Source organism: Symphodus melops (genome assembly GCF_947650265.1).
Source record: "Symphodus melops genome assembly, chromosome: 22".
In the NCBI taxonomy this organism is placed as follows: domain Eukaryota; kingdom Metazoa; phylum Chordata; class Actinopteri; order Labriformes; family Labridae; genus Symphodus; species Symphodus melops.
In genome coordinates, this window is record NC_136712.1 from 19,304,847 (window position 1) to 19,331,872 (window position 27,026).

At 47.4% G+C, this 27,026-nt stretch overlaps 2 protein-coding genes and 1 long non-coding RNA gene across 3 annotated transcripts in view; all 3 read right to left on the reverse strand.

Annotated features, from left to right (window-relative positions):
• LOC306818022 (pleckstrin homology domain-containing family A member 5-like) overlaps positions 1–27,026 on the reverse strand; it is a 61,744-nt gene that overhangs the window by 23,440 nt on the left and 11,278 nt on the right. The window contains 12 exon segments of the mRNA XM_079335358.1: positions 508–803; positions 3,446–3,630; positions 3,632–4,126; positions 4,128–4,398; positions 4,400–4,558; positions 5,834–5,949; positions 6,463–6,563; positions 11,007–11,079; positions 12,496–12,600; positions 15,982–16,162; positions 21,119–21,163; positions 26,841–26,924. Coding sequence (XP_079191484.1) covers positions 508–803; positions 3,446–3,630; positions 3,632–4,126; positions 4,128–4,398; positions 4,400–4,558; positions 5,834–5,949; positions 6,463–6,563; positions 11,007–11,079; positions 12,496–12,600; positions 15,982–16,162; positions 21,119–21,163; positions 26,841–26,924 — 2,111 coding nt within the window.
• Positions 515–27,026, reverse strand: part of LOC306818027 (ATP-dependent DNA helicase Q1-like) — a 116,969-nt gene continuing 90,457 nt past the window's right edge. The window contains exon 15 of the mRNA XM_079335368.1: positions 515–526. The gene's annotated coding sequence lies outside the window, so the exon portion shown is untranslated. The remainder of the gene's footprint in view (positions 527–27,026) is intronic.
• LOC306818078 lies at positions 9,497–9,901 on the reverse strand. Its single transcript, XR_013778130.1, has 3 exons — positions 9,677–9,901; positions 9,551–9,646; positions 9,497–9,519 (listed from the first exon to the last, which is right to left on the reverse strand). It is a non-coding gene; the product is annotated as an uncharacterized lncRNA (long non-coding RNA).

Here is a 27,026-nt window from a genome sequence, read left to right on the forward strand (position 1 = left end):
TGCAGCACACTCATTCTAATAATAGCTGTTGATACCATGAAGTGACACAGAGGAGAGGAGCTCCACACTGAGGGGTGAAGTAAGAGCTCGTTTCACAAAGTTTCAAACCAGGCCATCGAATTTGTAGCTTTAAAAGAAGCGTCAGGTTTTACTTTTAGCAGGAAGTGTTTGTAAGGAGAAGAAGAAAATAAACTATCACTGAGATAAAGGAGAGTCACAATACGGGGAACAGAAAGAGACTCAGTTTGTGATATTGCCACTTAAAGGTCACATGACCTCCTCTTCTTCTTCAGGTGAAATCAGTGTCCTCGCTCCTCTTCATCATGTGTGTGAAGTGTGTTGTTGTAAATCCACTCTGATCCTGTATTTGATCATGTCTATAAACCCCTCTATTTCAGCCCTGCTCAGAACAGGCTGTTTCTGTGTCTGTAGCTTTAAATATGTAAATGAGCTGTGTCTGACCACGCCCCCTCTCTGGAAGGGCTCGGGTGCACTCGGGCTCTGTACCTGTCGGCTGAGCCAGACTCTGCCTGGAGAACGCCTGCCTCTGCTGCCACTCGTACAGCTGCCAAATGGTGTCGTCCCTCATCGAGCGCCTCTTCTCCGCCGTGGACATGACGGTGCTGGTGGAGGCAGGTCGGAGGGCCCTGTCGTACACGGAGCCCGCCACGCTGCAGATGCTGTCAGGCCTCATCATACTGTTGCGGGGCAGCGTGCGGTAACCCTCGGGGTAGCGGGGCACGATTTGATTGCGGTGATTGTGGCTGGGCATGTTCCTGGGTAAGGTCTGGTAGGACGTGACACTGCGAGAGAAAAACAACAAACAGGGAGATAAAAGTTCTTCTCATCACGTCAGGTGGAGGTTTAAAGCTCCGCCTTCACAGCCAGCTCAGGAGTCAACGTGTCCGGATGCTTCTTTACTCTTCAGGGAGGAAAGAGTGACGTGCCTCTGGTTTTGTTATTTGACAGTTAGTGGTGGATCTTCAGCTGATTATTAAACACGTCACAGCCTCTGTTTAAGTACAACCATGAACGCAAAGATGTCGATGTTTGAGTCTCTTCAGTTGCAAATAAACATAGCAAGGACATGAATCTGTAAGAGTCCTGTGTATACATGGACCGATGGGTCTGAAATAAAGTGAAGTCCATATTTTAATCATGACATTTCATCATCACATTTAAATTCTCCACTCGGCTCTTCGTTCTTTTCATGCGTGTCTTAAAAGCTGTTCTTGGGAGGACCTTGTCGTCCGGTGACACTTCACAGAGCTCAGTCAGAACACCAGGATGCAACCTGGTCATCAGAAGGCTTTCAAAAAAGAGACAAAGGAAAGAAGTATGCTTTCTAAATCTCTAAACTATAAAGAAAGCTGCGATGAGACGTTGAGAGCCGCGAGGCGAAGGATCCACAGAGCCTTCCTGTGACGTTCTGCTAGAAAGCCCTGCGAGAAATTAGCAAAGGACGGCGGCGGCTATTTCTTCCCTCGGTGTTCTGAAAGAAGATGGCAGCGGTGAACTTTTCAAGAACTAATAAATGTGCAAATAAGTGAATACACAAAGGAATGAGTCATTCTTTAAAGCAGGCAGTGACTCATGAAGCGGGCCGAGCTTCCTCTGCTGCAGCAGGAGACCAGCGCATAGAACAACACGCCGCCTGGGTCTTTATGCTAAAAGAGACATTTACTTCGGTCGCAGCAATCAAGAGGACAGAAACAACAGCTGACTTTAAAGTCGAGTCGCTGACATTTAAGGCGGGGTTACATACAGCCCACACGTGTTCAGATAAAGGACAGGACGGATCCTGCATCAGTGAATCACTGCCTTTAATCAGAGTGTGCTGAGAAGGAACCGGCTTAATTATGTGTGTGTGTGTGTGTGTGTGTGTGTGTGTGAGATCCTCGACGTGTTCAGTGTGCATGGCCGCCTTTAATTAACAAACTACTTTTGCTCACAGAACTTTGCCTCACTTTCACTTTGACCCCGAGGACTCGGCGCCACGACAGGCTCGTCATCGTTACCGACATTAGAGGTAATCAGAGAGAGGACACCTTGATGCTGCAGCACAGAGTCCACAGGGAGATTCATTACAGACTCCGTCACCATTCGTCTCCTGGATGAGTCACTCTTTGTTCATCCGGTTTAACCTTTACATCCAGGGGAGAGACGAGCGCCCGGCCCGACCTGCAGCTCCATGAGAGGGCGGAGCTTCATGTGCAGGACTTTCTGCTGTTTGAGTATCGACATCGTGTTTGGATGATCCACACTGAAATAAAACTCTCTCTAAGTCCATCCTGTGATCCTGTCCTTCTTCCTCACTCTCTCATTGACTCATTTAGTTCGTTCATGCAGCAGACAAGGTCGGCTTAACCTTGAGTCAGTGACGGAGCAATCAGCACCAGAGAACATCCTCCCGCTAACATTTATCACTTCTGAGCTCACAGGCTGTTTATTGATTCAAACACTAAAAACTTTATTTTCTTGTTGATGCCAGAACAATGAAAGAGCGGCCGCTCACTCAAAGGAGAACAGGACTAAACTAAAACCCTCCCGCTGCTCTCCACGCCGTGTTTTCAGCTCAGTCCTCGGAGCACGCTGTAACACGGCGGTGAGCACAAGCTGCCTCCTTGTTAACAACAATAACAGTCAGTCCGACAACTAAGTTTCTCTCTTCCCCTCGTTTGCACTCGCAGCTGATGAAGATGACAAAAGTGTCTCGGCGGCGCTCAGCCCGCTCTGCTCTCATTACGCTCTCGTCTCTATGACTTATTCATGGCAGCAGACGGAGAGGGGAAGCGCTGACAGCACGGCGAGCGGCTGCACTTCTGTTCCGCTGCGTTCCCCCCGTACAGCCGGCTAAACGCCAGCTAAACGCCAGCGCTCCCAAATGAGACGCACATCTGTTGTGACACAAAAAGCTTTCAAGCTCCTCGCGGCCCCACGAGGTCACAGCGAGGACGGAGGACGCACAGCAAGGACGGAGGACGCACAGCAAGGACGGAGGACGCACAGCGAGGACGGAGGACGCACAGCAAGGAGGTAGGAGGAGAGGTCGGCCTCTTCAGGGAGTGAAAAACGGGTTTTTAAAGATTCAAGTTGATGTCGATATATTTCATATCGATATATAAATTACTGAATTAACACAAAAACTTTGAGCATAATATCTGAAGCAGTTCTCTTTAAAGTCACCAAACTGTCATTTTACTCAGCAGCATTCACAGAGTCATTTAAAGGATCTTTTCTTTCATGCTGTGTTTGTTATTATTCTTTATGCTTATTTTTTTAATAATATTTGATATATTGGTAATTGCTTCTCATATTTTATTTTATTTAAGTAATTGTTATTTCTTTTGCACCAACACACTGAGTCTGATTGTGATGATCTCCTGGAGGACTTTGTGATTTAAGATGCAAACACCTGAGAGGACAAACACGTGGACGCTCTCACCTCCTGGCGTCGTCGTCCACTGCCTCTCGTCCTCTGCGTGCGGACCAGTGCTCCAGCTGCTGCATGGAATTGGTCCTGGACAGACCTGTGCCTGGCTCCTGTGCTGGAACAGGGGACTTTACTGGACCCCCAGTTTGGTTGGAATCCACCTCAGCTGGACTGCAGTCCCCCGTCAGCTCCCCCTGGCGTAGAACCCGAGCCGTTTACCTGCGCAGGTTTGTGGGTGTTGAGGCTGGCCTGGCGGGATGCAGACACGGCGGCTGCGATGGCGGCGGCCTGAGCTGGCTGCAGCTTGATGCTGCTGATTTTGGTCAGAGTCCGCTCTGCACTCGGGTCCCTCTGGAAGCCGTACTTATCTCCTGCCCGGACTGTAGCGTACTTCTCTGCGTCTCTGAGCATAGCGTACTTATCTCCTTCTCGTAGCGTTGCGTACTTCTTCACCTCTCTCACGGTGCCGTATTTATCCACCACCTGCAAGGTTCCATATCTGCTGTCGGCCTTCATCGTGCCGTATCGCTCCGTCTCCTTTAACGACAGTTGTCTCCTGACCTCCTTATGAGGAGCAGGTTTCTGTACGTCCTTCTGGAGCATGTGCCTGTCTCCTACTTTGGCCAGTGCGTATTTTTCTCCATCCTTCGTGAGCAGGTACTTCTCTCCGTCTTTAGACGGCGCGTACCTCTCCCTCCGCCGGCGTCACGGTGTACTTCTCGTCCACTTTCTGAACGGCGTACTTCTCCAGCTCTCTGTGAATGGCGCACACCTCCCCGTCTTTATGCAGGTAGGTTTTCTCTCCATCTTTCCTCAGCAGATACTTCTCTCCATCCTTGTGGAGGAGATACCTCTCTCCGTCCTTCTGGAGCATGTAGCTAACGCCGTCTTTCTTCAGCGAGTACCTCTCCCCGTCTCTCTGTAAGGTGTAGTACTCTCGCTCCCTCTGGCTGTTTTGTTTTTTCCTCTTTCTTCCGTTTGTCGTCCACTCGAGACAGCGAGTGTTGTCGCAGGGGTTCGCGGTTGCGTTCGTTGTTCTGGATCTCGGGCCGGGTCAGCACTCTGTGGTTCAGCAGGTTGTTCAGCTCCTGAGGCGTCCGCTGGTCCACTTTCAACTTGTCCATTCTGGGATGAAAAGAGAAGGGACAGAGAATAAAGACGAGTTTTAAAGATGAAGCGTCTGAAGTCTTGTGTTTGTTCTGACCTCCCCCTTCTTCGAGGTCTGAAGCCCTGAGGCTGCAGGACTGAGGCCTGCCTGGGTTAACAACAGTGAAGGATTACAAGTGTCAAAGAGTCGTGGCTAACACGGAACAATTATCCTGTTGGTGCGTCGGGAGGAGAAAGTAGAACTTCCAAACTCTGTAAGGCTGAGATCACTGATGGAACTTACACAACTCACATTAGTAAATAAGTCACCTGTTTATCCCACAGACTAAATATGAACATTTGAACCCTGAGTGTCTTCCCCCGTGTGTCCCTGCAGGGGGCGCTGGAGTCCCCCGTGTGTCCCTGCAGGGGGGCGCTGGAGTCCCCCGTGTGTCCCTGCAGGGGGCGCTGGAGTCCCCCGTGTGTCCCTGCAGGGGGCGCTGGAGTCCCCCGTGTGTCCCTGCAGGGGGCGCTGGAGTCCCCCGTGCGTCCCTGCAGGGGGCGCTGGAGTCCCCCGTGTGTTCCTGCAGGGGGCGCTGGAGTCCCCCGTGTGTCCCTGCAGGGGGCGCTGGAGTCCCATGGATGGCGGTCTCCGTGCTAGAAATGCTGTCTCAGGCTAACGTTGAGTCAAGCTAACGACAGGCTGAGAGCTGAGGCGGGTTTTAAGCCTCCTGACAAACCGTTACACGGCGCCCACCTGTCAATCAGCTCAGCTACACGCCTTATTGTGAATAACTCTGATCCTTCATCCAATCAGTCATCAAAACATCCCCCCGTACAGTGTGTGTGGATGGAGACATGAGCTGATCACAGGCATGTTCATGTCTGCTGTGAAAAGCTTCAGTCTCCTGTCTGCAGTACTTATGTGGGTAATTTGTTGTATTTAATTTGCATTATTGCTTTTTAAATCACGGTTCTTGTGCTCAATGAAAGAAATGAAAATTACAAAGCTCTCCTTCATCTAACACGATATCTCCTGTGACTGAAGCTCAACTTCTCTGCAGCTCTCAGCGGAGAGATTGTGAACACGAGGAAACTCTAAACTCGACACTTTTAGAGGCACTTATGAGAACTCCTGGGATATGATAAAACACTTCATGAATATTACAGCGACGGAGAATATGCGCTTCCAACATGGAGGCTGCGTCGCTCAGATTCCCTCTTACAACCATCTGATGTGTGTGTGTGTGAGTGTGTGTGTGTGTGTGTGTGTGTGTGTGTGTGTGTGTGTGTGTGTGTGTTGAGCATACAGACCTCCTGACCGGCTCTGAGTGCACGAGAGCAGCATCTGTCATGACTTTCATCCACGACTCCATCTCTTTGGCTGCGTCAGTGCAGAAGTAGTACGTCCGCATGTTGGGGTGAGTGGCCTGGGGGGGTTGATATGGGGGGGGGGGGGGGGGGGGGGGGGGGGGGTGATATGGGGGGGGGGGGGGAGAAACAGCAGAGTGAGAAACAGCTTTAGATGTGACCTTGAGACACCAGCAGGAAGTATTTACATCACTCTGTTGGCAGTAAGGTGTGGGTGTGTGTGTGTGTGTGTGTGTGTGTGTGTGTGTACAGTATGAGTGTGTGTGTGTGTACAGTATGAGTGTGTGTGTGTGTGTGTGTGTGTGTGTGTGTGTGTGTGTGTGTACACAGTATGAGTGTGTGTGTGTGTGTGGACAGTATGAGTGAGTGTGTGTCTCTCTCTCTCTCTGTGTGTGAGTGAAGATATCAATCTCATTTGTTTGCATAGAGAGAAGCTAGCTTAGCTTAGCATAACGACTGGAGGCAGAGGGTAACCCAAACACTAAAGTGAGCAGCTCCATTACAAAGTGCTTCACAGTCTTGATCTCAACACTGACGTCGTTGATGGACACGGCGCTGCTGCAGCGTTTTACCTTGAAAGCGTACTTCCTGCTGATGTGGTCGTCCACCGACAACATGGAGATGTGGAAACTAGGCAGCAGGATGCTTCCCAGGATGCTGTCCTCCTTCTCATCTGCACCCAAGACCACAAAAGAACACGTCAACATTTATCGACAAACTTTTGTTTTGAGTTTAAGATCACTCAGGCTCTCTTTGTGATGAGTTTGAGGAACTTGCTCATTTGTGATGGTTGAAATCTGAAGTGAATGAACAGGAAGCTTGTTTTGTTAAAGGATTAGAGTTTGGTTTTTAAACGAGCCCATGAACGCCTCCTGTCATCCTTTATAGACGTCTCTGCAGGATTCAAAGTTTGTCTTGATTTGAACTTTGACGACAATCAGGTTCGACTTGGGCGATGGAGTCAAGAAGACAAACATGATGATCTAAAAAAGATTGAGAGAAAAAGATTGAGATGAGACGGTTTGTTTTCTTTGTGAGCTCCGTGTGTGAGATACAAACACAGACACTTTTTGTGTTTCACATTCAGAAGCAAAACAGCTGCAAAGAACAAAAGCTGTGGCACGCAGCCGTGAATGCATTCAAGTCGACTCCTCTTCCAAAGTTCATATTCTTCGATGCCAAGGTTAAAGCCTTGGAACAGTTGGAGCGGCACAGACTGCTTGGTTCTTCGTGCCTGGTGCTCTGGTGCAGCTAGCTTCCAGGCTGAAGGCAGGAACACGTGCGGCGCACCAGCTGCGTAAAAACCTACAGAGCCCCGAGTCAGCGCTGATGTTTGCTTTAGCCGAGCCGGAGCGCTGTGAGCCCCGCAGCTCCTCCGGCTCCATCCCGACTCCTGAATTATTGAGGCGCAGAGGAGGGAGGAGCCAGAGGACAGCTGACGCTTCAGAAATCTGCAGCAGAAACTTCTGTTCTCAACACCAAACACTGTGGACAAACAACTAAACAAAACCAACACACAGTAAGTGAAGCAATGCTCAATCAAAGTCACTTCATGATAAACACAAGATAATACTCCTGTTGGCCATCATAACTACTGCTGTCTCCAGTCAACCCGTCAAGTTAGTTCAGGTCATGTTTTGTTTCTGATCCTGCTCTGATCGGGCTCATCTGTGTCTGCTTGTCCCCGGGGTTTTCTCACGTTGGACCATCGTCTGTCTTTTTGACGTTTGTCTTTCTGTTTCCCCTCCTGGGTTTGTTTGCTTCTCTGTTGTTGGATTACCTGTGCACCCACCTGGACTGTTTCATAAACTCGGTCTCGTGTGAGCCTGCATGTTTGGGTCTCTTTGTTATTTACTTTTTCTTGCAAAACTTGCAAAAAATCCAAAATGTTCTCCAAAGACTGTTTGTTCCTGCCCTTAAATACAACCAACATTAGAATGAAAGCACAGCGGCTCAGCTTTCTCCTGAATACTGCTGACGGAGCCACACAAGCTGTCTCCCCTCCTCAGGTCATATATTCAATATTTATAAAACAGCAGCTTTTTCTCTACAGACACTCTGTAGTACGCAACTCAAAACCTTTTCTTTATTTACTTAAAGAAAATGTCAGAAAGAACTTTTAAAGATATTTTTCTGCATGCTTGTTCTGCTGGACTGTGTGTACACTTCCTGTGTGTACACTTCCTGCGTGTACACTTCCTGTGTACACTTTCTGCGTGTACACTTCCTGTGTTTATGCTTCCTGCGTGTACACTTCCTGTGTGCACACTTCCTGTATGTACACTTCCTGTGTGTACACTTCCTGTGAACACTTCCTTTGTGTACACTTCCTGTTTATACTTCCTGTGTTTACACTTCCTGTGTGTATACTTCCTGTTTTTATGCTTCCTGTGTGTACACTTCCTGTGTGTACACTTCCTTTGTGTACACTTCCTGTGTGTACACTTCCTGTGTACACTTCCTGCGTGTACACTTCCTGTGTACACTTTCTGCGTGTACACTTCCTGTGTTTATGCTTCCTGCGTGTACACTTCCTGTGTTTATGCTTCCTGCGTGTACACTTCCTGTGTGCACACTTCCTGTGTGTACACTTCCTGTATGTACACTTCCTGTGTGTACACTTCCTGTGAACACTTCCTTTGTGTATACTTCCTGTTTATACTTCCTGTGTTTACACTTCCTGTGTGTATACTTCCTGTTTTTATGCTTCCTGTGTGTACACTTCCTTTGTGTACACTTCCTGTGTGTACACTTCCTGTGTGTACACTTCCTGTATGTACACTTCCTGTGAACACTTCCTTTGTGTACACTTCCTGTTTATACTTCCTGTGTTTACACTTCCTGTGTTTATGCTTCCTGTGTGTACACTTCCTGTGTGTACACTTCCTGTATGTCCACTTCCTGTGTGTACACTTCCTGTCTGTACACTTCCTGTGAACACTTCCTTTGTGTACACTTCCTGTTTATACTTCCTGTGTTTACAGCTGTTATCATTAGTGTTCCTCTGTGGAGATAATGGAGTTATGAGGGGCCTCGTAAACACGCTGACTCTACTCGGATGGAGAGGATTCTCAGGAGGAGGTTTTCTTTATTTTGGCTGCTTATTAAAAAAAGAGAAAAAGAAGGAAGTGAAACTCTGGAGCGTCCTCCCACCTGAGTGACAGCAGGCGCTCAGGAAAAAGAGATAAAGCAGGAGGGACAGAAATGGAAAAAGAAAAGGTTATTATCGGAACGCCGAGCACGTCATTGTCCTTCCTGAGGACGCTTCTCTCTCTCTCTCTCTCTCTCTCTCTCTCTCTCTCTGTCTCTGTCTGTATAAGCCAATAAACATCCAATTTTCCCTCGGGTTTGTCATGAAACAACCGCTGATTGCGCTCTTGGAGCTACTAATTTGTCAATTTATGGAGATAGAAGAAGGAATCAAAACTCCCTGAAAGGTTTAGGAGACACGGAGGAGGAACAGATGAGCTTAAGTGAACGTAAAGTTTCAAACGAGCGGTGCTTTAGAGCGAGAGTGAAAACAAGGACCAAACACTTCAACTGTCAGGACACCAAAGAAGTGACCTGATGGGACCTGAAACATGGCTCCTGGTGAGACCTGAGACCTGAAACATGGCTCCTGATGAGACCTGAAACATGGCTACTGGTGAGACCTGAGACCTGAAACACGGCTCCTGATGAGACCTGAAACATGGCTCCTGATGAGACCTGAAACACGGCTCCTGATGAGACCTGAAACATGGCTCCTGATGAGACCTGAAACTGAAACATGGCTCCTGATGAGACCTGAAACACGGCTCCTGAGGAGACCTGATGAGACCTGAAACACGGCTCCTGGTGAGACCTGAAACACGGCTCCTGGTGAGACCTGAAACATGGCTCCTGGTGAACCCTGATCTCGTTGCTCAGTAGCTGCAGAGGTTCTGTTGACGTCGGTTTCAAAGCTGCTTCATGTGTATCTGATTAATTTGCTGAGAAGTGAGTTGAGAATAAACAGTAATGAGAGTAATGAGAGTAAAGACAGTAAAGACAGTAAAGACAGTAAAGACAGTAAAGACAGTAATGAGAGTATTGAGAGTAAAGACAGTAATGAGAGTAATGAGAGTATTGAGAGTAAAGACAGTAATGAGAGTATTGAGAGTATTGAGAGTAATGAGAGTATTGAGAGTAAAGACAGTAATGAGAGTAATGAGAGTATTGAGAGTAAAGACAGTAATGAGAGTAATCAGAGTATTGAGAGTAAAGACAGTAATGAGAGTATTGAGAGTATTGAGAGTAATGAGAGTATTGAGAGTAAAGACAGTAATGAGAGTAATCAGAGTATTGAGAGTAATGAGAGTATTGAGAGTAATGAGAGTATTGAGAGTAAAGACAGTAATGAGAGTAATCAGAGTATTGAGAGTAATGAGAGTATTGAGAGTAATGAGAGTATTGAGAGTAATGCAGATTCTCTGAGCAGTGATCGTCCTTTAAGAAGCCCGTTGGACTCGTTCAAACTGCTCTTTGCTTCACGCTGCGCCGGTCGTCGGTGAGGGGAATAACAGCTCGGAGACGGGGGGCGGATTTTAAAGCTCATGTTCTTTTCCAAGAAGCATTCATCTTTTATTAAATTCCTTATCGTGTGACTGTGTATGAAAAAAGGGAACAGATTTATTCCTGTTGTTTTCTCGTGCATATTAAAGATTTAGTTGTTGAAATGATTGAAAGAAAGACTCGACTCTGCGACGGCTCCTTTCCTTTTTGTTCAGACCGAAGAGCTGCTGAAAAGAATCAGACAAGCCGAGTGTACACTGCTCCGTTTCACCACCACTGTCACACGATTCTGTAAATCGTGGGACTGATTTTAAGATCGTCAGTCGTGTAGACCGATCCGAGGACCGATCCGAGGACCGATCCTGCACGCAGGATGAGCTTCCTAAAACTCCTGATCAGGACTGAGGGTTGGAACAAAGGTCGAGAGCTTTGCCTTCAGGCTCGGCTCGCTCTTCACCACGGTGGTCGAGTGCAGCGCACGCCTTACGCTGCTGCACGTGTGTGCGTGTGTGCGTGCGTGCGTGTGTGTGTGTGTGTGTGTGTGTGTGTGTGTGTGTGTGTGTGTGTGTGCACACGCCCTCACCTCTGTAATAGAAGAGGCACATGTCGCAGAGAACAAACCACCTCTTCTTCCACAGCTTCATGCCTGTGCTGTCCTGTAGGGGGCAAACGTCACAGATCATCAGTCAGAGAGGAGTAATTACTACACACACACACACACACACACGCACACACACACACACACACACGCACACACACACACACATGAAATCATTCCTCTGGTTTTTGATCCCCCCTCACTTCCTTCGTCTTGATCCCCTCACTGTGTCTCCCCGCGGCTGCTTCTATTAACCAGCTTCTATCTCCTCCTCTGAGACAAATTGCTGTGTTTTATCTCTTCAGAGCGAGCTGACAAATTTGCGTTTGTGGCGCTCGAGGCGAAGGTTTGGGCTTTGTTCTGCACGCTGCTTCATTCGTTCTTCTCTTCCACCCCTCCTCTTCGCTCTCGTAATGACTGCGGCGACAGAAACACGTTTTTTTTAGACTTTTTTTTTGTCTCTGTTTGCAAAGTGTCTGGTCCGTCCACAGACCAGGAGCTCGGGGTAAACACTGATGACATTTCTTCAGTGAGCGAGCACTTTGCCTGACAGGTCTGTGGGGAGGAGCTGGTGTGAAGTGAATCGATAGAGCGGTGGCGCGGGGGCCGAGGCTGAGATGGAGGTTATTGACAGCAGCTCTAATCGAGGTCTAAAAGCTGAGTTGAGCGCTGCTCGATGAGGCCGTCTTCAGGGAGCCGCTCCACGGTCAGAGGTTGAAATATTGAGCTACAGGAGATCTCTGCAGGGTGAAGAAAATTGCTCAACTTGCAGCGAGTGGGCGGAAAGGTAATGAGCGAACAAGCTGAGCCTCAAGCTAGGTTAGCGACCGCTAAGTCAAAGTCCACAGCAGGAACTGGATCCTCCAATTTCCTCCAGTTCAGCAGGAAGCAGCAGGAAGCAATGTTTCAAAAACAACACGAGCTGCAGAAGTCCAAAATATTACCAGACCAGAAAAACTTTATGTGAACCTCCTGCAGTCTGTTTGCTGGGAGAATTAGCAAAGAGCAGAAATCTGATCTTCTCACATTCTCAGAATATATAGTCACGCATCATGGTTTTTATCTTTGGTAAACTGGTAACACTGGAAGCACCTCAGGTTATTAAAGGAGGCAGAAAGACCGACAGAAACATCTTTAGCCTCAACCACGACATCGGCACGGTGCATCAGTGGCCTTATGATGAAGTTTCCATCCATTATCTATCTCGCTCTTCCTGTCTATCACAGCTGTCATTGGGTGAGAGGCGGGGTCACACCCTGGACTGTTCACCAGCCAATCACAGAGCTGACAGGTAGAGACCGACTCACACCTACAGACAGAGTCAGCAGGTAACCAGCGTGTGATTGGACTGAAGCCTAAGAGAAGAAGGGAGAACATGCAGACTGCACACAGAGAGGCTCCTGACAGACGGGGATTCAAACCAGCAACCTCCTCACTGTGCATTAATGTAGACTCAAACACAGATCTTTAATACCTGTTTGTAAAGCCAGTTGCTCTTCACCACCGGAGCGTTGGGGTTCCTCTTGATGGAGTTGGACCTCTTTCCAAAGTTGTGGACTTTTTTGGAAGACCTGGAGGGCTGTGAACAGACAAACAGGAAACATTCACACGACAGGTATGCAAACCTTTTTTAACAGCAGCATAAACAACATGTTTGCTCAACTTTATGAAAAAACAAAATCCAAATGTGTTTGTGTGTCGTACAGAGGGAACCCAGCAGGGAGAACTCCGCTGAGGAAAGACGACCCAGAACATCATCTTTTCTCTCCTCGTCTCGACGTGTGTTTGCTACATTACTTGTAAACACGCTCAAACACTAAAACAGCTGCTATAAAAAGCAGCGAGAGAGAGAGAGAGAGGCAGATGTTTTCAGCTCATTAAACAAAAGACTTCACATCCCCATACATCACAGCTCACTTACTGAGAAACAACGCAGCGCTGCAGCAGGAAAATCTGCTTCATTTCAACAAGAGCTTCTCTAAGTCTACATGTGAGACAAACAGGACGAATCACAGGTGACACGTTCGTCACATCGTGTGAAGAAACCAGCCTGAACAGGCAGGCAGCGTGCAATAACATCATCGGATCCTTGTTCACTTTTATAATCCAAGGAAGAAAATCCTCTTCAACAAGTCAGCTCATGCAGGCGTGCAGATAATCGTGACAGAGGGCGTTACCCACCCGTCATCAGCCCATATTTCAGACTTAAATATTGAGTCCCATTCGCAGCATCGTCCCGCCGACTCACAGCAGCCGCTGGTTTGTTTTAGGCATGAGGAGTGAGTAACTCGTCTCTGATTGGATGAGAGGAAGCCGCAGGGAGTCAGCAGGAAACATGTCTGCAGCTGCCTCTGAGGCTCCGCCCCCCGAACCATCCAAACCAGAAGCACAAAGTTCACACCTGCACTCAGGCAACTTTTTTTCCCTCTGTCTCCGAACTGAAAACAAACTCTTCATAATCTTCACCCTGTAAGTGTTGTTGTTTGTTTGCCATGTAAACTTATGATCGCTGTGAAATACAAACTTCTTTAGATCTGCTTTGACCTTTTTCCTCAAAGGCTTCTTCATCCATGGCGGCTGTGTGTGATGTTTCTCAGCGCGGCGCAGGAATCGTCCAGCGGGGTTATAAATTATGACTTCTCATGAATACATGAAGATATGAAGTGTAAGCCTTTCTTTTGGCCGTGTAAGCAGAAGTAATAATAGTCACGGCTTCACTTATTCATGAGCGCACTTGTGGTTTGATGGACTCGTGTGTGTTTGGGACGTTTACGGGGATCGTTCAGTGACCTCACTGTCTGCTGTGTTAGTCCGCTTTAAACGCCTTCCAACGAACTGACACAACATGGACGCTTTCCAGAACGACTCAACGTTATTGATGGCATCAGGTTGACCTCCAGCAGAGCATCATGGGAATAACAAATCCTCTCTCTGAGGGCTGTTAAGGCCTGCACTCACACTTTAAAGGAGACATATTCTCAGTTTGAACATTTATCTGGGTAACCTGAGAGTCGACTGACCCCCAACATGTGACATAAATCCATCCAGTCCTTTGTTTGTGTCTGCAGAAGTCTGACAACACTGAGAGCAATGCTCTGTTTCTAATGTGCTCCCTTTGTGATGTCACAGTGGGATTCTGGTAAAATAAGCCCCTCCCTTCCCCTGGTATCTCCACCCATGGACTCCACCTCCAGCCTAGAGCAAAACTTTTATACAGGTCGTCCATTTTTATTCTTGTTAGCAAAGAAATTATGTCTACGGAGAAAATCAGGGGGCGGGGCTTATTGCATTTAAAGAGACACACACACACAAAAACAGAGCGTTCAGACAGAGCTGGTTTCTACAGGGTCACAAACCTCCTCTGCTGCTTGATTCATGTTATATTTGGACCAAAGCTCAGAAACACTGATGATTCATTTAGACCACAGGGGGCGCTGTCTGAAAAGAGGGGGAGAATCTGTTCTCTTTAATATCTGCAGGAATCTCTTTTCAGTATCCCTTCCCCTTTATCTGATCAATCAGCATGATAAAGGGAGGAGCGGCTTCCTTTAGATCTTGTTTGATCTGGTTTAAAGGAAATGTTTGATGGTGAAACACCTTTTTGAAATGTGAGCAATTTTTATAAATGATTCAAATCTAAAACTTTAGGGAACTAGAGCTGCAGCTATCGAATATTTTAGTAGTCGAGTATTCTATCGAATATCCTGTCGATTAATCGAATAATCGAATAAATCATACTTTTGCTTAATTAAGGTTTAACTCGTCTTGGGTCGTCCCTACAAACCTGCTTCTTTGCAGTTACCATGGTAACGCCTGCTTGTTACAGCCAACCACCTCTGCTCTATAGCTGCTGATGACACTCACCATATTACTGACAGGGTCCCAAATTCACTTTCTGATTCACTGGTCAAGGCGGCAGGTAGATGAAAAATACAGGCCAAACATGTTTTAATGGCTGAAATAACAAATAGTGTTTTGTGTAGCCTTCACATCTGTTACAGTACATTTAATAGAGAAAGCATTATGTTCTGTTGAATCAATCACAGAATCAATCATTATGTCAGATCAGGAAATTGAGAAACTTTAAATATATATTTGCTAAATTATTATTCCACAAACAAGTTCCATCTTGATTTAGCTTTGAAGACATCAGACATTTCATATAATCAGCCTGTATATTATTAAAAGTGTATCTCTGTCTGCTCCTGCAGCGCGCTCACAGACTACAGAGACCAGAGACGCGTCTATGACAGAGACTGTGAGAGGACGTTGCTATCGTTACGTTAGCTGAGACTACAGAGACCAGAGACGTGTCTATGACAGAGACTGTGAGAGGACGCTGCTATCGTTACGTTAGCTGCAAACACGGAGAGAGTGAACGGAGAAAAGCCGAATCACGTGTTCCCGACTGGGTCGTATGGATCACGGATCAACTGTGTGCTGACTAAAAGTTAAAAGGGGCACGCCGCGCTCGCGTGTGCGTGTGTGCGCGTGTGTAAGAGAGAGGAGCAGCTACATTAAACGTGTTTTATACTCATACCAAAGTTTTGATGACGCAAAAAAAACAAAAACTTAACGAAGCCTCGAGGCAGCGAAAATTCCTCGATGAATTTTTGTAATCGAATTATTCGAGTTATTCGAGGAATCGTTTCAGCTCTATAGGGAACATTTTAAAAAATCCACCAGACGTCAAGACAGCTGGTCCGATAGCTGCAGAGGTATTTCAGTCTGGGTTACAGAGGAGAGGTCCAACACAGGCAACAGCGTGGGGGCCCCAAGCCAGCAGGGGCCCCCAGGGGCAGACAAACCCTGTGATTAAAAATAAAAGCTGTTGGAAACCTCCCGTGGGGGCGTGGCAGACATAACAGGGATGAGTGCTGGTTGGAGGGGATCCTGAGTAACTCTGGACTTGGGCCCATGACCATTTAAAAGTTTCAGAGATGTTTGAGCAGAGACTGACCCGTGTGGATGACGTGCAGGTGGTGACGGTGGTTCCCGTGGTGACGGCGGCGGTGGGGCTGCCGGGGAAGGTGCTGTAGTCGGAGCCACCCGTGTAGTTTGATGCTTCGCTCATGGTGCTCATGGGACGCTCCTTCTTGTCACTGCTGCTGCCCTGCTCTGACGACGCCTTCGGAGCCGGCCTGCGACAGGGCGAGAGACATAGAGAGAGAAGAAGAGAGGGAGTTAGCTTAGCATTTAGCTTTGACACTAAAGATGCACCACTTTCAAGGATGACAGAAGCTGCAGGTTGGACACTCAGCTCGGTCCAACGCCCCGAGCGGGAGGCGTTCCTGACAGTGAGAAGTCAACATCAACTGTTCTGTCAATGCTCTCAAAAGGTCAAGAAGAAAGTTTCACTTTTAAACATTTGCTGGAGGGAGGAGTTTATAATTCAACCTGTGCTGCTTTCACTGTCCTCTCTCTTCAGCCAGCTCGCTTCCCTGTTGGCCGTCGTTATCCTTGTGACATTTTAAATATGGAACATGTTTAATATTTATGATTTGATTCATGGCACCGCCACAGGGAAGTTAAATCCCTCTCAACACACCTCAGGTAAGATCAGATGTTTAGAACCATAAAAAAGGATTTGTTAGAAATCTGGTCCTGTCGCGTGTTTGGCCAACACGCAGCGAGTCACCCATGACACGTGAACTCTGAGTAACTGTCAGACTTTGTACACTTGAAGATGCACAAAATTCATGGATTAAAAACAAAGTGCAGACTGCAGAGTGTGATTGACCACGGCAGGTTAAATGACTTCATTCAGTCAGAATAATTGGTCGACGTGTGCTTGCTGTATCTTCACTGATTGTCCCGCCGAGATGAAGGAGAGGATTCGTTAATCCTAAAAGCAGAATTTGTCTTCACAACAATCCAACCAGCCAATTAGCCCAACCCCCGATCTCATCGAGCAGACCCCATCTTCTCTCTCTCGAGTCATTAAAGCGAGGGACGCTGAGACGGAGAGGCGTGAATGAGAGAGGGAGGTAACAGAGGAAGAGTTGGACTCATGAATCACAGCCATTATTCTCCGGGTGTCACCTCTGATGTATGCCTCCACGTCCCACCCATTTAAATGGCCTGCCAGCTCGGCCTGACAAATTGAATCGGCTCAAAGTTTTTGCCCCTCCGTCTCGGGGAAGGACAGCAGCTAATGTGAGGAGAAGAAAGTTCAAGGTTTGAGAGTTTGATTAAAACTTGTTCAGGGTGACAGACAGCTTTATCTCTGAGAGCAGCAGAACAGAAGCTCTGCTCAACTCATTGTTCACATTGTTAGTGTTCGATGGCACACAGCAGACTTTATCTCACTTTATCAAGTCATCCGTTGTGATGCAGTTCTACAAATACAACTTTGAGCTGCAGCATCCAGCAGCTCGAATGGAAGCTGTACTCTCTTTACTGCTCAGCACGTGAACATGAACACGACTCTGAACCGAAGAAATGATGATGATGTTTTTAGCTTGTTTCACACTTCTGATCCCTGAGTGGACAGAAAGTCATTTAATGCAGCTTAAAGGACCAATCAGAGAGCTGCTCTCCTCCTCTGTGATCAGTCAACCAATCAGAGAGCTGCTCTCTCCCTCTGTGATCAGTCAGCCAATCAGAGAGCTGCTCTCTTCCTGTGTGATCATGAAGGAAACCTGCTGTGTTGAAGCTTCTCTTCAACAATGCAGCAGCCAGTATGTCCTCCTTCTAACTTTAGATTCTGCTCCTGAATGCTCTGGATCTGATTGGACCAGAGAAGGTAGGCGGGGCTTTGAAGGCCGTTTTGGACGCCCCTGGGTTTGCCAGATATGAGAGCAGTTATCAGGTGAACAGGTGTTGCAGCGATGGAAGCGGGCAGTGGAACTGCTTCAGATAGAAGTGATTGTACCCGAGCTAAAAAGCCTCTGCATGTTTCTGTTGCATGTCAACAAACTCAAAGACTTCTTCATCTCTTCCTCTTAATAACTCTTAGTGAATATATCAGCATCCTGCCCAGCACCACTCTGAAATAGAAGCACGTACTATCTCACATAATTCATCATGTCCTAAAGTAAACTTCATCTGATTGGCACAACACGAGCAGAGTAATTGGCACGTCGGCCATTTTAACGCCCTGCAGCACATCAGAGGCTCTTCTCCATTCTCCACTTTGGCAGCTGTGATAATCAACTCTGCTAGATTTCAGCTGACTCAGCGCCTTAAAGCTCACTGAAGACGAAAGGAAAACCCCAAACTCTGCAAACTGGAGGTTGGATAAACGTATTAAATAGAGACATCATGTCCCGTTAGCACGGACGGCTGTACGAGTCCGTGTTAAAGCTGGAAGTGACCTCCTGCCAAAGTTATTTAACTTCGCAAACTTCTGAAACAACGGTTTTTAAATCCAGAGATATCCTTCATTTTAGAGTTTTAACGGGTCTCTCGTGGCGGCCGCCATGACAGACAAGACATTTATCGTTGCCGTGGAAACACCGGATGTTACATCAAAGGCTGCCGTCCTGTTGCTGGGATAAAAACGTCACGTAGATTAAACTCAGATACATCAGCTCGAATGTAAAACAGATTCTCTTCCTCAGGTCGGTTTCATTGAGGGGGGGTGGGGGGGGGTCACTCCCATGATTCCCCGCCAGCCTTCATGTCATCTTTTGTTATTCTGATTCAACGCCCCCCCCTGGTGGTGGCATACAGGAAGTGGACGTCTCTAAAGTAGCGAAGATGATGATGATTTATTCATTGTGGCTGCTCCCTGCAGACGTCCCTGAGTTTGGCTGTGTGTTGTCTTGTTGATGCACAGCTGTAAATGGAGGCTGGATATGAGCTCAGGGATCTGCAGAGGTGAAGTCAAGTTTTGTAAACACACTTACAGGCTAAGTAGGTCTTTTAGAGTGCTTCAGAGACCGCTCGGTTTGTCTCAGCGTTCCCCGGTCTGTTGTTCTCATTAAAGATTTGACTCTTTTTTAATTTCACAGAGTTTCATATCAACTTCTAACTGAATGCATAAAAGCTCAAGCTCATGAACTGGTCTTGTAACAAGTCGTGTCACAACGGGAGCTTTTATTTAACTGATATCTAAAAAACAGGAGGCTTCCTGACTCCGCTGGATAAGAGCAAGAATCAAATTATTTAGAAGTATTTTTCAGCTGAGATGGCAACATTCATGTGTGTGTGTGTGTGTGTGTGTGTGTGTGTGTGTGTGTGTGTGTGTGTGTGTGAAACAGTGAAGGCATTTGGCCGTTAGAACACAGAGAGGTATTGTTGCCAGAGGCGGATGTTGTGAAATTGCTCCCATTTGGTGGCTCTGTCAGTGACACTGAATCGCCGGCCAATTGACTGTGAGTGAGAGAGAAGGCCTTCACTCGCCTCCAGTAACGAGAGCCCTACATCTAAAGTAGGGTGACTAACACACACACACACACACACACACACACACACACACACACACATTAAGAATCATCCACTGATGGCACAGCCAATCCGTGTTTCCCTGCTGTCTCATCTCGTCTGCTTTTTCATCCCTCACTCTCACGGTAACCGGATCCTTCCTTAACCTCGCCATCCACTCGTCTCCCGACCCGTTTGTTCTCCTTCCTCTGATGAAAGCGTTTTGCGTGGGATTGTTGGAGCTCTGAGCGGCGTGTTTGCAGTTGTTTGCTTTTGTCTTTGTAATCAGTTAAACCAGTTGTTGCTTTGTGCAAACTGAGGGAAACGTCCCAGATAAATAACGGTCTGATTGACCCTAACCTCTGTGGTATTAATCATATATAGTTTTTTAAAGGTGGAGTCAGTGGCATTTTTTGTTGCAAACTCAACCTTCAAACGTGGCCCCTCCTCCTCCAGCAGCCCCGTCCCCTGCAGGACGTCGTCCACGGGTAAAAGACAACACAAGGTTCAGCCTGGTTTTAGAAGCAGCTTCATCCTCTCGCTGTTTCTCCTCACTCTCATTAGATTTTCTACGTCCACGTCCGTCAGATTCACCGCTTTGAATCTCCTCCAATCACTGAGCTGTATCCACTCATAAACTCACCTGCTGCGCTCTCATTGGCTGGAGGAAACACACCAGCTCCGCCCACAAACGTCCCGAGTCAACCAGAACAAATCAGAAGAGTCTCTGCAGACACAGTCACACATGTACGGACTCGGAAGGTCACTGGCTCCCTCGAGCGTCTCGTCCCGACCCGCGGGACGAAACCACAGAAGTACACGCCTGATCAGATGACGTCGAGGGCGGACGAAGGAAACGACTGCTGATGTAAAAAGTTGAATGTTGATGACATTAAAAGCGTGTTTCTAAGTTGTGAGAATGACTTCAGGTGTATTTGTTGGATCAACGAGTCTGCAGTCAGAGCGGCGGCCTGACGTCTGATTACATTTCAGAGGTAATAACACGCTCACGCTGAAGGAAAAACAGGAGCTAATTTGATCAAAAGGAAACAAAAAAAAAGATACTTCCTATTAAACCCCACACAGAGTTATTACTCAGAGAGCAAACTTTCCTTTTCCCCGCCGCACGCCGCAGACAACACATCAATCATCCACAATATCATCTCAGCATTAGCGTAGCACAGCGGCTCATCACACGACTCACGCAGAGACAGAATAAAGTTAGCGTTAGCGAGAGGCAGAAACAAGAAGACAGCAGATCTCACACAGAGGGAGGAAGACGGCGTGGAGCCGGAGGAGGCGTCCCGACATGTGAGCTCGATTCTACGACTCCATCTGATGAAACAGATCCACTTTGTTTGCCGTCTTTCAGGTCGACATAAAGGACCATCTGTTTGTTTAGCATACGTTCATGAAGCTAATGTTGCTCGTGTGTTTCTGCCATGTCAAGGTCAGAAAACATTAAAGAGGAGAAGTGTTTGGAAGCACTCACTGGTGGGTTTGATGCCCTGAAACTACTCGGCTGGGTTTATTCAGAAGTCTTAAAGGTTCCAGTTTAAATGATTCAAAGCATGCAGACAGCAGCTCCTAATGAAGCACACGCGACAAACAAGTGAAGCTCTGCAGACGGGCTGCGAGCAGCTGCAGGAGGTTTTAGTTTGAAAGCAAACGTGAGTATTTAAAGCGTTAAAGAGGAAGCAGCTCGCCCAGCGGCGTGACGGGGTCGTTACCTGTCTGTGGGCGTGTCGGGGTGGACAAGCTTTCCACAACTCACGCTGGGAACAGAACAAAGGAGGGAGAGAACGACACAATGATCAATCAGTCAGTAAAACAATAAACATGAAGAAAACATGGAGAATACTGAAATATCTTTGAGCTGTTTGTGAAACAGGAAAAAAGTCAAACGCTAACACGGGGTCATCTCTCTCACGCCACAGCCGTTTAATAGATGTGACGTGTGTGAAGGTCAAAAGGTCAAAAGAAAGACGAGTCAGAGAACAGCAAAGAAAACTCTTCATCAGGCTCATTACTGATAGGCTGAAAGGAAGTCCGTGCCGAGGTGGCGTGCCGAGGTGGCGTGCGTCTGGTCTGAATGTGTTTGAACGTTACTGCTGAAGGATTTCCACGGGACGAAATAGTGAAGAGATAAAAAGTGCTGACTTGTCCAAAGAGGGGCGACTCGGGTGGTATCTGTTTTTTTAAAGTACCACGCCGCTATTTCACCGCCGTAAACTTTAAATGACCATATTGGATTTTTTGCATGACGATGACCACGACGACCTCGTGAGAAAGAAAAGATGTAGGAAAAGTCTCCGTCCTCCCCTCGGATGTCAGCTTTTCACCTTCTCAGAGCTGTGAGCTCTACGGCCACAGTAACCATGGCAACAGGGGTCTACAGGGGGGGGGGCAGACCCCTGCTGGCGCGTGCTGTGAACTACAACCCCTTTACATCTGCGTCAGGTGCTTCTGTTTTCTAAACACTGTGGTGCAGCTAATATCAACACAACCCAGAGGGGGGCGCTCATGAGCAGGGCACTAGCCTGAGACAAACACTGAGCATCACTCTGGTCTTGGTCTTCTCAGCAGTCCGACTTATTGCTGTGAAAACAGGAAACTTTGTTCTTCTAAATATCAATCTGGCCGAGTCTCGCTCCAGGCGATCCGATTATTAATTTATAACAGGACGATTTTTCCATCAGCGTCTCCCCAACACGGCTTTGATCGTCCCATCAGCCCGCCATCACCAAGAGAGAGAGAGTCTCTCTGATTTCAGTCCTTCATGCGGGTCTGTCTGTTATCATTTTCAGTCATTTTCATATCTTAGTTTGAACAATCAGACATCAGAGCGTGATGTGTAAATAATTAATGCAGGAGACAGATGGAGGAAGAAAAAAGGGCCGAGCGTTGGACGCGCTCTGAGCTCCGCTCGTCTTTTAAAGCTTTTCCTCCTCGTTCTTAACGAGCGAGGACGCAGAGAGCAGGGAGACGAGGAGGAGATGAAAATATCACAGAGTCATTAATAAAAGCAGGAGCAGAACAGAACGCCCCGATGAGAGGAGAGGAGGGAAACATCCCTCAGGGGACTCAAAGAAACTTTGTGTTTTTAAAAAAGTCTTCATTTAAACTTCTCCTGGCTGACGGACGTCTGAATGGGAGAAGATGGAGGAGGAGCGACTGATGAGGCAGCAGGTCAACAACAGAGAGAGGAAATATTCAAACACTTAACAGCCTGCTAAATATCATTTAAAGGATAACCAGGTTCTCACATCTATAGATCGTTTGCTCGGGTCTGAATCATCGACCGATTAGTCAGATTCTCTTTTCCTGTTCAAGCTTGTGGATGGCTGGAGCCGATCCCAGCTGTCATTGGTCGAGAGGCGGAGTTACATCCTGGACTGTTCTCCAGCCAATCACAGAGCTGACATGTAGAGACACACTCACACCTACGGACAGAGTCAGCAGGTAAGCAGCGTGTGATTGGACTGTGGGAGGAAGAACCCACGCCATGCAGACTGCACACAGAGAGGCTGCTGACAGACGGGGATTCAAACCAGCAACCTCCTCACTGTGAGGGTAACAGAGCTGAGCACTGCACTTCTCTATAGAATACATTAAAGTCCAGAAGTGAAACTAGCAAACAGAAAGAAGAGATTATTGATTAAAGTCAGGACGTGACCTTGAAGCAGCGTGAGGACGCCTCAGGAGGATTACTGAAACTCCTGGGCAGAGTGTGAGAGGCCGGCTCGCCTGGATCTGCCCGTGAGGAGCCCGGGTCAGATGAACCGAAGTGGCTCCTCTGATTGCGTGCGATTGCATCAGAAGATCTGTAAACATGGATTTCATGTGTTCTGTTTCGATATGATGTTCGTGCCATGAAAAGTGAAACTCCAACATCTTCATTTTACAGACTGGAGGAGTGAGAAATGTGCACAAACGGATTCATCACAGCCGGCTTACTCAACGTGGCAGGTTTCATATATTTCTCAATGAATCTCAAACTTAAATCCTGGCATCTCAAAATGCAGCAAGACAAATCTTAATCAAGGAGGAAATCTGTTGATTTAAATGTTGTTTTTTCACGTTCATGAAATCCTCCCTTTATTACAAACACACTGCACACCTCCAAACAAAGAAAAACCCGGCTCATAAAAGTGGGATTGTTCCCTGAGCGGTCACATCCAGAAGCTGAGCAGCTCCTTGATGATGGTTTGAATCACCTGTGTTGTGTTCAGGGACGACCTGAGAGGAACATCCTGAGGCCGACTGTGTGTGTGTGTGTGTGTGTGTGTGTGTGTGTGTGTGCGCGTGTGTGTGTGTGCAGAACTCCTCACCAGTTCATAAAAACTCCCATACAAGCCACCGACCACCGCAGCATGAGCAGCTGTGGGACCAGTACCCGGTCCCAGTCTGAAAACCAGTTAGCTAGAACCAGTACCAGGTGTGTGTGTGTGTGTGTGTGTGTGTGTGTGTGTGTGTGTGTGTGTGTGTGTGTGTGTGTGTCTACTTGGATCAAACTTTCCAGCAAAGACGTTTCACTTTCTGAAGTCGTCTTCACAGCAGTCGGGGCGGAGAGAGGTGAAGGCGTCATTAACAGCTTCACTGCAGTTAAACAGTCGGTGCTCTCTCACCTCATCTGTGCTCAACAAGTTTAAAAATACCAACCTCATTTACATAAAACACACACACACACACACACACACACACACCGGCCTTACATGAGCTGTGTGACAGAGGAGATAATTGGGATGGGAGATGAACGAGGTGTGTGAAAGTGAGGGGGAGAGAAGATGCTGCTGCAGCCCGGCTCAACCTGTTAGCAGTAAAACAGAGAGTGTTAAAATGTGTGTGTGTATATGTGTGTGTGTGTGTGTGTATGTGTGTGTGTCGGTATCTCGGCCTCGCCGCTCAGAGACGAGGAGGATTGAAACACCATCCTGACCACTCTATTGGAGGTGGAGCGTGTAATTGCTGCAGTTCGTCTGTTTCAGAAGCTCGGGTAGTAAATTTCATTTCTCCGCCGCCGTCCGGACTTTTTGTTGTTTTTTTACTTTCTCACCACGGGAGTCGAGAGCAGTTTGTTTGTGAGCAATGTGTGTGCGCGCCGCAGAATGGATCTCATTTTGGAGCCGACGTGTCGAGAGAACTGAGCAGTCAGTCATTCTGACAGCAAGGATCGAGGAAAAGAAACAAACACTCATTTTGAGTTTTTGAGTCTGTAGCGTTAGCGGCTATAAACAAACTGCACAGAGCTGCAGTGATTCAGACGGAGCACAGAGAAACAAACAGACCAATCAGTGACGCCATCCACAGATTAAACCATCCTCAATCAATCACACTCTTAAACAGCAACAAGATCAGGAAGGATTCACCGCACAAATCCAGTCAGTAACGAGGCAGCGATGCCCGACAGACGAGTCTGCACCTGAATCCAGAACCTGGCTGGCTGGCTAAACACTGAAGCTACAGTGTCCACCACATGCAGAGCTGGCTAAACACTGAAGCTACAGTGTCCACCACATGCAGAGCTGGCTAAACACTGAAGCTACAGTGTCCACCACATGCTGAGCTGGCTAAACACTGAAGCTACAGTGTCCACCACATGCAGAGCTGGCTAAACACTGAAGCTACAGTGTCCACCACATGCAGAGCTGGCTACACACTGAAGCTACAGTGTCCACCACATGCAGAGCTGGCTAAACACTGAAGCTACAGTGTCCACCACATGCAGAGCTGGCTAAACACTGAAGCTACAGGGCCTTTCTCAGTTCCCTTATTTGCACAGAGTGTCCTTCGAGTTGTCTCCTCCACTTGCGTCTTAGTCCCGCCCACCAGAGATGCACGGAGGAAACGAAGCCGAGGAGAGAGGACCGAGGAAATCAGCTTTAAGACACATGAGACGTCGTTTCCTCGACAGCGTCACATGACGCCACATCAGCTGATCACGTTCAGCTGTCAATCAGCCGAACAGCTGTTTATGTCCACACAAACACGCACGCACACGCACACACACACTGTATTATGTCTCATCAAACACAGTTACAGTGTTTAGTGTCTTTACCTGATAAAAAAAAAACACCTGAAGAACAACCTGCAGTCTGTTTCAAACCAAAAGGACAGTTTCTACTGACTCAAAGATTTCATTTTGAATTGTCTATAATTATTGATTATTATTAAACAGTTTGGACTGAACCTAGCCTGTATTTAGACAACCAACTCTGTATTTTATAAACACAGATATTTATGTGTCAGGATACTGAAAATGATTGATTAGAATCTAAATGATGAAACTTTGTGAAGATCAATAAGTGAGAATATAAAACGGACTCCTCTTCATCAGACTCTTTTTAATCCCAGCTCATCACAGAGCGACTCTTTACAAACTCACTGATGTTCATCATCTGTTTAAATGTCCCACGCTCCGTTTAGCCTCTTTTTAATCTCCCTCTTTTCTCCCGTATTAAACTCTGTTTCACTGAAGTCTGATCCTGTGCAGCGTCCAATCAGTGAGTGATATACGAGAAGGGGGCGTGTCTGTCAGTGAAAGGACTTCCGTGAAGTCGGCTCTCGTGTCTCCTCGGTCATCGCTCCTCGGATCAGCCTCCTCTCTCCTCGATCCTCTCTCCTCCGTTCGCTATTAGAGCTTTGGGACGATCCTCAACATGGCTGCTTTGGAACTACTTCCTGTTCGGCCGAGGACCGAGGACCGAGGAGACTGCAAATAAGCAAAGTGAGACGTACCCACAGTGTCCACCACATGCTGAGCTGGCTAAACACTGAAGCTACAGTGTCCACCACATGCTGAGCTGGCTAAACACTGAAGCTACAGTGTCCACCACATGCAGAGCTGGCTAAACACTGAAGCTACAGTGTCCACTACATGCTGACCTGTGTGAGAGGAGGGGGCGGAGCCAGACAGCTCTCTGTGATGATTAGAGTTTAGCCTGCAGTACTCATTTTAAACACTAGGGGGCAGAGCTACTGACTGCTCCTTTAACAGCTGGCAGATTTTCATGACTTCATGGACATGTGACGTACGATCAGTGGAGACACACACAACCCCTCACAGTTTAGTAGTTTGTCTAAATGTACAATGAGAAACGCCTCATGTAACAAGCACAGAGTGTGTTTGTCTCCAGTTCGACAGAATAATGATGATGGAAGAAAGAAGACGACGATATTAAAGTGAAGTTGAGATCGTTGCTGAGCGAGTCTTCAATAAAGGGACATTTACTGAGTGAACCCTGGACGCCCGACACACGGACTCATCCTGCTTCTGTACTCTGGTATATCAGAGCGTCTGCACATTAACACTCATACAGTATATCCACAGTGTGATGCAGCTGCAGCGTACAGCCGCAGCACTGTTTCAGGGAATAAGCGACCTTTGTAATCAGTGCAGAAATCAGCAGCACACAATGCTGAGCGGGCGTGTTGGCGTGCAGAGAGACTTACTGTTCATTCACCACAAAGATGCAGTTGTCTTGGGAGGGGACGCCTGACACCGGGTGCTTACAGGTCACCTTCCGCTCATTGTGGCTGCAGAGAAAGAGAGAAGAGGACAAGATTAAGAGAGACCAAAAAAAAAGCGTAAATGTCACTGGATCGACAGACGGAGAGCAGACAGAAAGAAGTGAGATC